Raw genomic sequence first — 12,136 nt, 5'->3', positions numbered from 1 at the left:
GCTCAGCAAGGAGATTTATTCTGTCTGGTTTAGAGACAAATATTTAGAGACACTATTTGAGCTGAATGCTAGACTTGCTGTGCTTCCGTGGTTCTTGACTGAGAGTGACCTTGTCACCCCTGGCAATGTCTGGAGATATTTTTATTGTCACAGCTGGGGAGAGGGTGCGACTGGTGTCCAGTGAGTAGAGGCTAGGCATGCAGCTAAATGTCCCGTCCCCACAACAATGAGTTATTGGGACCAAAATGTCAGTAGTGCTGATGTGAGAAACCCTGGTCTCCATTGTAGTGAAATCACACAATTATTTATTGACTGCCTGCTAGGCGGAAGTGCTATTTTGGTATTTTGAAGAAAACAAAGATGGTTGTCACTTGGTCCTTGTCCTCTGAGAGTTAGCAATCTCAAGGAGAATGGTATTAATTCAATCACTGGACATTGAGATTGCCTTTGCAGTTGTTTTCATCATACACAGACATCTGAGATAACTGGTTTTGTGCAATGTTTAAACTATAAACATCTTCCAGTGGCCATGATTAAACATCACAGTAAGTTGAAAAGGCTGCAACCTTAAATCTAAGCACCAATGAGAAAAAACACTGAAAAATTTACTTATACTTCTTAAATACAATATAGTATTTAACCAGCACTTACTGAGTGGCTAAGTCCTTCAGAAAAATGTAATAAGCTTATTGTTTGTGGAGACATGAAGGAGGCACCATCCAAAGGAAATTAGACCATTTTATCTGCTGAAGTTTCCGTAGTCTAAGTAGAGAGACAAAACACATAACTTGCCAGCTATTTAAGGATTGCACCATTTCTTTGTGTATTTTAGAAAACATCCAGGAATTAGAGCAATGATTTAAGCTGTAATACTGTTTAGATTTTATTCTGTAAAGTACTATCATAGGTGTTCTGCGATTCCAGTTTCCAATGTGGGGAGGGATTTCCTACACATAAAGCAAGCAATTCTTGGGTACCAGCTGAGTGTCCTACAATTCAATCAGTTCTGACACAGCCTACACAGAGGTCGTATCAGGTTGCACAGGTGAAGGGTTCAGTCCTACAAGACTGGTCCCCACCCCCCACCCCAGCTCCAGTTCAGACACCAGTGGGCCCCACCAGCTACAAACGGGAGGATCCCGGGGCCTCCCCCTTGGATTTGATTAACTTGTTAGAATGGCTCACAGAACTCAGAGAAACATTTCAGTTCCTTGACTACCAGTTTATTTAAAGGGATATCTATAATTCAGGAAGGAAGAGCAAGATGGAAGAGATGTACAGAGCAGTGTATGTGGGAAGGGCTCAGAGCATCCACGCTCACCCTGGGGGCATCGCTCTCCCCAAACCTGCTCACCAACTGAACCCTGTTCTTGAGTGTTTATGAAGGCTTCATTACATAGTTATCATTGATTAAGTCATAGGCCATCGGTGAATAGGTCAGCCTCCTGCCCCTCCCCCTTCCAGGAAGTCAAGGGTGGGACTGAAAGTTCCAGCAATATAGACACTTCCTTAGGTTCGGGAGGGGCCTTCCAGAGTCATCTTTTTAACATTACAGAAGACACCTTTATCTCTTGCCACTTCGGAAATTCCGAGAGTTGTAGAAGCTCTGGGCTAGAAGGGGAAACAAAGACCAAATTTAAATTTATTATTATAATTCACAGTATCACAGATACTAAAGTGAATCAGGGTTTAGAAATGGACCCTTGTTCAGTTTAGAGATTCCAACTGTATTGCTTTATAGAATTCAAGATTTGTTTTTGAGGAATCCACAATGCTAGGAAGCCGTGGACAAACTGTAGAAGAACTTACTTGATTGTGAATTAGATCACAGAGACTTCATCGGATAATGCACTGCAGTTGGGTTCTGCCCTACAGTGTCCATGTCTGTGGGCTCTGCCTGTAATTAGGCGACAAGAACCAAAGGGAAACAGCCATAGGTTTTGCCTTTAATACACAGCATGGCTGGCGGCTGGCAGCCGGCAGCTCACTCACGGCCAGTTTGCGTGGATCTCTTACTCTGATCACCGTATAGGTGCAGGAGAGCCCACAACTAGATCTATGCAGTAGAGAATAATTTGACCATATTTCGAATATCATAATGAGGGAGCCTCAGCAAATAGTTCTTCTGCAGTTGTGGGAAAAATTATAAATTAGATATCACCATTTCTGACCTGCTGCTTTCTACATTTTCTTTTTTTGGAGATTACTAAAGCATTGATTTTTGATGAAACAACATAGATTTGAGTAGTGCAAAATAATTATACTTAAAAAAATTTTACATTGCCTTTTGAAGACAACTTACTTATTTGTTTGTAGGTAGGCAAAACTGCCACCAGATGGCAGTAAACACTTATTTCCTAATTGCGCAATAGACTGGATTTAATTAATTAGTTAAAAACTTAGTATTCAAGAACTTGTAGATTGGCACAGAATCTTGTGAATATTAGGGTGTAGTTTTAAATATTCCTATATTTAGCTCTCTGTTGAATGTAACAGATGCAATAGATGGAAAGGGCAGGGTTTGTGTGTATATGTATATATACATGAATACAGTAGAACATGCATACCTGGTCCTACAGACACAAGTAAATACCTACATAGCAAATATGTAATTTTGAAATTACATATCAAAATATCACTTGTGTCAGCACACATAAACATTTAGTAAATGTTGCTTTTCTCCTCTTTTTAAAAAAATTTTATTTAGTTATTTTTCAAGTACAGTTTTTTGTCTATTTCTCCCATCCCAGTCTCCTCTTTTTTTAGATTTATCAGTCAGAATAGACTGGCTCTGAAATGCCGGTAATTAGAGAGAGGAATCTACATATATAAGCATTTATAAATACACACGAGGATTTAATGATTTTAATGTCATTATATAATTTATTCTATTGTAGAACCGTAATAGATTAAAATGCATTCCATTGTTAAAAAGTAACATTTTCCTTGTGAACTTAACAAAATTTCAGTCTGTTCCTTCCTGTTGTTCAGGTGGGCGTTGCAGTTGTCTTTCATTTGACTGTGTCCTGACTTTCACTGCCTCGGTATTTATTTGCTCACTGTTTCTCTGCCACTTCTATTCTGACTTGTCACATGCTCTACGGGACTGCTTTCTGGTCCTCTTTGGCCGTTTAAATGAGAAGTCCCTTCAAAGGATAGCAGTGGGTGTTTGTCCTTTGTCTTCTGCCCTTGTCACTCACTCCCATGGCTGCAGTTGTCCGTGAACTTGGTCGCAAACGAACCACTGCCACTGCCACTCAGTACATACACCCGAGATTCAGGTGTTTCCCTGCAAAACAGTGAATTTTCTTAGTTCAGGTTGAGAACCTGAGCGTCGTGATAAACGTACTTTTCTCTCTCAGTTTACACAGCTGTGTTCCGCTGATTGGTCTCTGTATAACCTTCCATGTTCATGGTCTCCTTTCCATCTCAGCATTATCACTTTTGGTGGTACTCTACCCCACCTCGGTCCAGCCGCCGCACTCGGTTCCTTTGCCTCTTCCATCTTCTGTCTTCGTCTCCTACTAACCATGACCAGTTGAGGATTTTTAATGCCTCATTTCCACAAATGTCCTCCTAAAGATATTTGGGTCCTTCTGAAGATGCGAACACCCCATTGGGCTGCAGGAAGTCAGGAGCTAGCGTAACTAAAAGATGTGGCCATGGAACCTTCAGAGCAGAGCTCCCACGTAGCCCTGCCCCTCACCAGCGGAGGGACTGAGTACAGTGCTTCGTCTGATGTGTTCTGGGGGCCCCTCCGTGAAGTGGGGCTAAGACTCCCTTCTAATAGGAGAATTATAAAGGCAGATGATTAACCTTTAAAAGCATATAAAAAGTATTCCCTAAGTGACATTCATGGATCTCCTCTGAGCAAGCCTCCTTTCCTCACCAGTGTGGCCCTCACTCCTGGCACTGCCTGTTTGCCTCACCCCCTCTTTCCTTCTCTGCCTGTTATAATTCTGCCCATCGTAGGGACTTACCTCAAATGCTACCTTCTCCATGAATTTATTCTTGAATAAATTTGCCTACCACAGACTCCTTCTTCTGACCTATATAATTTATAAATCATTCATTTCTATCGTATATCTCTTGTCACCTTCTACTTTGTAGGCTAACTATATTTGTGTCTCATTTCTCCACCTAGATTGTAAGGTCTCGTGGTCAGGAACCCTATTCTTTGTTTTTGCTAAAATACCATGCACCACAGTGCTTTGCCCATTATAGATGCTCTATTAATATTTATTGGCTACATGATTGAATCGCATATTAGATCATTTTCTCCAATGCCAGATTTCTAATTTATTTTTAACATAAGAAAATATTTTCTTTAAAGTCCTAAAAGATTCAGGAATCTCCACATGACTGTGTTTTATCTTATTTTTTAGAAATTTTTTTGATTCATCTTTAGTCTCCTTACATTAATAATTGCTGCTCTTATTGTATTTAGAGAAATAAAGCAACAGTATAATTAAAACATATATTGAAGCATATATTTATTTGGCCTTTAGTTAATATGGGTAAATATATATAGCCAGGGATTTATGGCTGGCTTCTCTTCCTTTCCCTCTTTCTCCTCCTTTTTCTTCTCCCCACCCTCCTCCTCATCCTTACTATTATTATTTCTTTAGTAAATTCACCGAAGCAGCAACTTTTTATTAATTATTAAGAAAACATACTGTAGCCTGAGAGACACAAGACGAGGCAGAATCTAACCGATCAGCACCATCTTTAGCACTATTGCCAAAGACACAAAGATGTGAAATTTAATTACATATACTTAGTATGATTAGGCCTTAGGCATAGACTTTCCTCGTTTTACAGGTTTGGACCCTGAGCTCCATGGGGGTTAGGTGACTTTTTCTAAGGCCCATGGTATTTCCCTACAGAGCAGAGTCAAGACTCCAGTCCCACAGCCACCTCTGAGGGGCTGAACCGGGCGGCCCTAAAGGCCTGAGCTACGTGAAGAGTGAATTACAGAAAGTCACATTGTCTTTGGGGTAGAATTCAAGTTACGTTTCACAGAGCGTAAATGATTCTGCGTTTGACTCAGGTACATCAATTCCTGTTCCTGCGCATAGTTCAGTTGTGGATGTGATACGCTCCCACCACGATTCACTTTACAGTGTTGCCGCCAGCTGTTCCAGCACTTGGTGAGCAAACCACGACCGTGAAGCATGCCCTTGGTGAAACATGGTGCATGTCTTTCGGATATAATTGTGGTGTGGATTTTTAAATGTAAGAGTCTGAATTCTTTAAACGGAAAATAAATGAAAAACTATGAAACAGTGATACTTGACTAAAAGAGCTGAATAAACCCCTTCTGGGCACAATGTTGAAACTTTCATTGTTTCAAAGTAAAAGTGCGACTTTTTGAGTTTGATTAATTAGTAGACTGGAGGCTGGTTAATTAACTATCTTTTCGGCTTTTTACCTTTCACTCTTGAATTCCAAAAGCAAGATAATGCTGTTTTGCTGCTAATTCTTTTATTCATAATTCAAGACAATTTAAGGAGACTGGGGTACATATCTCCGTAGAAAAGGGAGGGTTAGTCTCCCCTCTGCAGGGGCTGGCCCAGCACTAACTGGTGACTTGTAGCTGGATTTCTATTTTCTAACCCTCTCTATCCCCCAACCACCAGTTTTATTATTTATATGATTATTTTTATATGACATTTTCCCGATCATCCTATTCTGTTGCCTTTGCATAGAAGAAATGTTTACTTGTGCTGTCCTGAGAGTGAACCAAACCATTTCCTGAACATTTATTTTGCATCTTACCGTAGAACATATTCAGAAAAACTCCGAAAAAGAATTTTACCCTTTTTTAACAAACTTCACCATCAGTCTCATGTTGTTGTGTTTTTTTCTTCCCTCCTTGTTATCTTTCCTTAGAGCTCTGTGTAGAGCCAGATGGGTTGAGTGGATGGTCCTCTTGTTCCATTTTTTAAAAAAATTTTCAGTCCTCTTTCTAAATTTTTAGCTGCAAGGCAGAATAAAGGGCATGTTCCATGTAGTTCCCTGTTCTAGCAGCTCTTGACTCCACTTACCTGGATTCTATTGCCGTTGCTCCTTGGTGCCTCCTCCCTGCCCCCAGTCCTTTGCTCTTTCTGTCTGTCTGTGCAGTGTGATCCCAACACAGAGCATCCCCAGTGCGTTCTCTTTTCTCCTTTTAGTTCAGGTGATGCTTCTCAGAAAGTCCTCTGCCGTTGTCTGCATCTCCTCTTTCTGTCCATTGTTTTCTGTGCTTTGTTATAACTCTTTGGTCATGAAAAGGTAGAGATGGGTAACAGGACAGTGGTTGGAAGGACTGGGCAATTTTCTGCTCCATCTAACATCACAGCAGCTTCTTAGCGATAGAGAAACACTTCTCTTGTTGGTTGGTGAATAATCTGGGTCTCTGAGTCAGTGGACAGATGCGAGTGGGAACCGCAGCAAGAATCCTTTTAACTGTGTCCACATGGCCACTGGCTGGGAGTGAGGTGAACATTTCATGGATGTGCCGTGAGATAAAAACTGGGGGGTTAACCGCCCCTGCCTTAGCTCTGTCCAGTTTATAATTATTGTCAATTCCCTGAAGATTCGGGGTTTAGGTTGTTTTTCCGCTTTAGTTTTCAGTGAGGTTGGGAGTTTTTTGTTTTGTTTTGCTTTTGAGCTTTTTCATCACTTTTGTTGATAATTATTGATAACTTGGGGCAACATTCCTCATGGATGCCTAGCCAAGTGTCACTTTGGGGAAGACTCCTGACCTTATATTTTAAATGGTGACTTTAACTACCTGAGGTTGCATAGTATACACACCAACTGATTTACATTAAAATGATTAAGTCCAATTGGACAACTTGCTATTTAGAGAAAAAACATCTTACGAATTTGTTGTTTTACAAACTATGAACTAGTAGCTATTTCAGGGGATCAAAGACATCCTTTTGAGGCTGTGTGGTCAGGTGGGAGTCCGGAGTTCTGGAGGCGCGTGGGCTAACGGGTGGGCGGAACTCAGCCTTCCCGTGGCCACGCCCCCGAACGCCACAGTCCCAGCCCGAAGACACGCGCTCCTGTGCGGGTGTCTCCGTGGTCCTCCCGCACTGGTGGGCCACGTGTCCCATACACGCCTGACACCTTGTTCCTCTTTTGCTTGGTTTTCTTTTCTCGTGCTTATAGCATGTGGAGCATGATCTTGAATCATTGTTAAAACCTTCCTTTGGTCTGTTTTTTAAAACTGACGTCTGAGTGATTGGGCAATGGCAGATTTCGTGGTGTGTAAAATGAACTCGTAAACGCTTCCCTGGAGGACGTGGGATGGGCAGTTCTTACTTGTTCACAAATGTCAACTGATCTTAACATAAATAAAACACATACACTTTGCATTTAGCTCTTGTCTCCTGCAACTAGCGTTTGAAGGTAATGTTTTAAATTTTAATATTTACTAATGGTTCTTTTCTTAGCTTCTTTTAAACCAAGTTAATGATACACTAGTGAACTGAAATGAAGATCACTGGTCTTATGAATGTGCTTTTAATAGTAATTAAACTAGTTTTGTTTTGTTTTTTAGCTTAATCCTGATTATCGGGATCCCCCAAATGAAGGAAAAAATGTGGTGAGTAGAATTGTCCCCCCCCAACAAATCGTAAACATATTGTTTGTATTTATATGAACAAACTGAAAAGTTAATAGGAAATTTCAAGACTAGGATCTCTGAGGGAGATTCTGTAAGTAGAAGCTGTGGATGAAAGATGAAAGATAAAAGATGATAATGGCTTAGAGTATAAGATGTCCATAGTGGGTATTTAGGGAGATGTCTAGCAACTTGCAGTCCATTTGTGATCGAACACTGAAGACAACCAGCATCTTGGGGATGTGGTGGGTCTAGGTTTGGGTTTCAGAAGTGAGTAGAAGTTAGGCAGGAGAAATGTAATTATTGCGTGGTACTACGTAGGATAATAGGATAACTTTTTAAAAAAGATTTTATTTATTTTTAGAGAGAGGAAGGGAGGGAGAAACAGAGGGAGACAAACATCAGTGTGTGGTTGCCTCTCACGCATCTCCCAATGGGACCTGGCCCGTGACCAGGCATGTGCCCAGATTGGGAATTGAACTGGTGACCCTTTGGTTTGCAGGCCGGTGCTCAGTCCACTGAGCCACACCAGCCAGGGCATGGCAGTCTGAATCAAAAAGATTCAAAATAATCTGTTTTCAACTTACAGGGATGCTTCGAAGCATCAAACAATGAGATGATTGGTTTTTCTGATATTCTGTAGTTTGATATTCTGATATTTCTGCTCAAGGTTTGTGGAGTAGCATATTCTAAAGTGCGCTCCTCAAAAACGTCTCAGTCTTACTTTAAAGTCAATTTATGTTAAAATATTTGTGCTTATTCACCCTGCTCATTTCATCATCATGTGTAAGGATAATAATTTTATAATTACAACATGACTTAATTCAATCAAAAAATTCAGAAATTCAGGACAATTTGAAGTCATACAGATGGACGATGGGCATATTATTATTTTTTTGTAATGTATCCAGATATTTTGATATAAAATAGATGCAATCTATAATTTAATTTTCCTAGGAATTTAATCATTTGTTTTTGAATTGGCAGTTGTTAGTCCTATATTATCCAAAATTCTCCTGTTTGATAGGAAGAGTTGGAATGTTCAGTTAAAATGACTACATCTTTGTATTGCTATATAGCTTTATGTTTTATGAAGATGTGGGGAGGTGAGTGCAATTAAAATTTCTGGCTCTGAGTCCGTCCTGTTTGGTTCCTCTCCCCATCCATCATGATTCCAATAGAAATAAGCTAAAGTATCAGGTCACTGACCCAATGGACACTTGAAATTGTGTCTAAAGATAGACTTCGGCTTATCAGAGCAATAGGATCCACTGTGTTTAATTCAATGTTGTCACTCTCTGTGACTCTTTTCCCTCTGGTTTTCAAAAAAGATGCCCCAGGATTGTTGGTTCCTTACTTTCATGTGATTTAGAAAAATGCTCTCCGTGGCCATGTTTTACAAGCTAAGTATGAATCATAGCTTCTTTGGTTGTGATTGTAAGCTCATCGGTGGTCTTCCAGTCAGAGACCACCAGGAGCACATGTGTACTTGAGCGAGTTGGGATTGCTCTTCATTTCTCACACATTATGGGGACCGTGAGACATGTAGGTAAGGCTTCAGGAGGAAGAATGTATTATAGGATTCGGGTTTGTGCAAGATGATTTTGGGGAGGATTTAAGGAGGTGAGCTTGTGTGCTGGATCGAAAGGCTTTCAGGACGTGTTTCAGTAAGTGCTATCTATAGAGAGGGCAGCCTGGAGCCAGGCTAACGCTGTCCTTGTAAAGAAGCAGCAGTCGCTCCTGTGAGCTCAGGCAGAGGGATATTCCATCATTTTTGTGGCTTGAACAGCGTTCCTATTTTGTCAATATTCAGACATGATTTCAGCGTGGTAGTGTATTGTCTTGATCCATCCTAGTCGTGGGGTGGCCTCATCTGCTGTTGAAGTTTTGCGACATTGTTCATGTTTGACTGGAGAACACCATGACCTTGCCATGAGTGCAGGGCCAGCTCCCAGCCACACCAGGGCCAGCTGTTGAATGTCAGGGCGGTGCTTTTCTCTTTATCCAGGTTTATTTCTAAGATATTCTATGTGACTTCTTCATGGTAGGGCCAAGAGAGCCCTACTCCTAGTACCACCATTGACTTGTGTTGCCTTGGACAAGTCAGGCAGCTTTCCTGAGACTCAGTGTCCTCATCTGCATAGTGGGATGACAGTGTTTGCTCAGCATGCCCCGCTTGCCTGCAGTAAAGTTACAAGGTGATCAGACAGATGGCAACTCTTCCAATAAAGATGTCAGTGGGCTAAAGGTGTGTCATGTTTCTGTTAAAAGCGCACCATCTCAAAGCTTCAAATTGTGCAACTGAAATACATCTCTGAGCTCATCTCCTTTCAGCTGGGTACTACTTGGTGGTGCTGCTAATTCTTCTGGGCAGTGCTGAGTGGGAGGATATAGAGTGTGAAGGTTTGTGGAGCAGCGTAAAGAATGTGAATAGCTAATAAATCCATGATGGAGTTCACTCTTTGTGTTAATTAGCTTTCAGGTAGACTTGATAGGCTTTTTCCTTCTTTAGTCAGCTCTGAAGGTAAGAAAGAGCGCTCTTTTGTTTCCGCAGTGCGTAGCTGCAGGTAATGCAGGCAGGACCACCTCTGTCGTGGGAGACTGTGACTGGGTGTCATCTGCCACTTCAGAGACACATCCAACTGGAGACAGTTTATTTTATCCTTTTCTCTCCAAGATCCCTAGCTTGAAAGTAAACAAAACTGAGAATGTGGAACAATAAAGCTAACAATATGGCTCCTCATGTAATAGACCATTTACCACCTACCAATAATTATGTTTCTGTGTAAAAAGGAACAAAACAAAATGAAACCAAAGGAGCAGTTAGGGTTTCACCTGTGAAAAATGAAACCAATTTCCCAAAACAGAACAGAATGCTCTCTCACCTCAGCCCTGGATTCCGGTAACACGGGGTTCACTGGGACCATGCTAATTATTTTCTTTTCTAATTTTCCCTGTGTTGTCTATTTAATATCCAGTTAATATTTTTCCTGTAATTTGTAAACCTGTATCAAAATGTTGCCTTCCATTTTTGAAGTGTCAAAGGTTAATGCACGGTGCTGCTGAAATGGGTCCGTGTGTGTCAGAGCTCCCATTAAGACCCAGATTGCTGTATTTATTCTACAAAAGAGCCTATTATTTCCAATCTTACAAATGTACAGCATCCACAGGGACTCTGTAAATATTGGAGCTGTGTCAAGCCCAGCTGGGAACCTGGCAGTCATTAGTTTCTTCTCCTTGAAAGGCTGTATCTTTTCAAATGGCTCTTTGAAGGGGATTTTTTTCCGGGGCGGGGGGGATGGTAGTGGGGAATAACACCACCCATTTTAACCTTACCACATTCAGGTGGAATGTGATCTGATTTTTCAAGGGAGTATCTTTTGTCCATGCTGAGGATTCTTGACCTCAGCAATATTGACATACTGGGTCGGAAAATTCTTTGTTGTGGGGGACTGTCTTTTGCATCGTAGGGTGTTTGGCAGCATCCAGGGACTCTATACTCACTGGTACCAGCGGTGGCTCCGCCTACCCCAAGCTATGGCAACTATAAGTGTACCTGCAAATTGCCAAATGCCCCTGGGTACCAGACGGTCTTCTCGTTGAGAACCATCAGTCTTTGTGCATAAACATACATAAACAAAAATGTTCTAGAAGCCAGGAAACTGTGCTGAAATAGACTTGAAAATTCTACTCTGTAGGATTTTTTGAGGTAGGTACCAGATTCTGAAAGAAGACCACCAAATTCCCTTGAGTTTTACAGTGGTAACATGATAAAGAAAAGAAAGAAAGGGGGGCATGTTAGGAATTCGTTTGAGAATAAGATTGTTAAGGAATGGCAAAAGAAGTGCTTGCTGCTTTAAATGACAGGATTGTGTCTGTTACATAAAGTCGTCAGTAGGAGCCCCGAGGGGCTGAACAGAAATACACAGATGCTTGCACGTGATCTTGCTGCTGCGGCTCCACACAGGTCTGAGTCAGCCTTGAAAACGCATACATTGTTTCTTACCGAATGTCTCTGGCTCCTAACAACAGAAGTGCAAAGCGATGTCTCTGCTGAAAATTCGATGACTCACAAATGAGTCAACAGAGAAGGTGTTACAGCAGACTAACTGCTGTGTTGCCGCGGGCGGCCCCAGGACGGACCGGAGAAGCCAGGAGCCGTTTGTTTACTGGGCTGGCTTTTCATAAGGGATTTTTCAACTCATATAACCTGCCAGGCTGTACGCCTTTCCTTCCAAGTGAAAATGCTAGTTTTATAAGAGCCCAGCAGACTACGTTAATATTCTGAGGCCCTGCCTTCCCTAAACTGAGTGTTTTGGATAGCTGGCTGATGTTAAATTTAACACCTGTCTACGCTCTGCTATACCTTAACGTATTTTCATGATGCAAGAAGGAGGGCATTGTACTTCTGTACTTCTGTGTGGGGAACTAGTGTTTTGTGTCTTTTTTCTTAGAAAAAGATGTCGGTTTCTATATAAAAGCCACAAGCACACAATTTTGAACAGAACTGTCTTTGTGTTATCA

General features: G+C 41.3%; 1 protein-coding gene across 2 annotated transcripts in view; it reads left to right on the top strand.

Annotated features, from left to right (window-relative positions):
- ITPR2 (inositol 1,4,5-trisphosphate receptor type 2) overlaps nt 1-12,136 on the top strand; it is a 444,505-nt gene that overhangs the window by 111,433 nt on the left and 320,936 nt on the right. For both annotated transcript variants that reach the window (XM_037144844.2, XM_053662176.1), the window contains one exon: nt 7,550-7,594. In XM_037144844.2, coding sequence (XP_037000739.2) covers nt 7,550-7,594 — 45 coding nt within the window. The remainder of the gene's footprint in view (nt 1-7,549; nt 7,595-12,136) is intronic.

The sequence above is a fragment of the Artibeus jamaicensis genome, unplaced genomic scaffold (assembly GCF_021234435.1).
Source record: "Artibeus jamaicensis isolate MK-2021 breed Jamaican fruit bat unplaced genomic scaffold, CSHL_Jam_final contig_233, whole genome shotgun sequence".
NCBI classification, from domain to species: Eukaryota; Metazoa; Chordata; class Mammalia; order Chiroptera; family Phyllostomidae; genus Artibeus; species Artibeus jamaicensis.
Note: the sequence above shows the minus strand (reverse complement) of the source record. Positions and strands in the feature narration are given on the sequence as shown.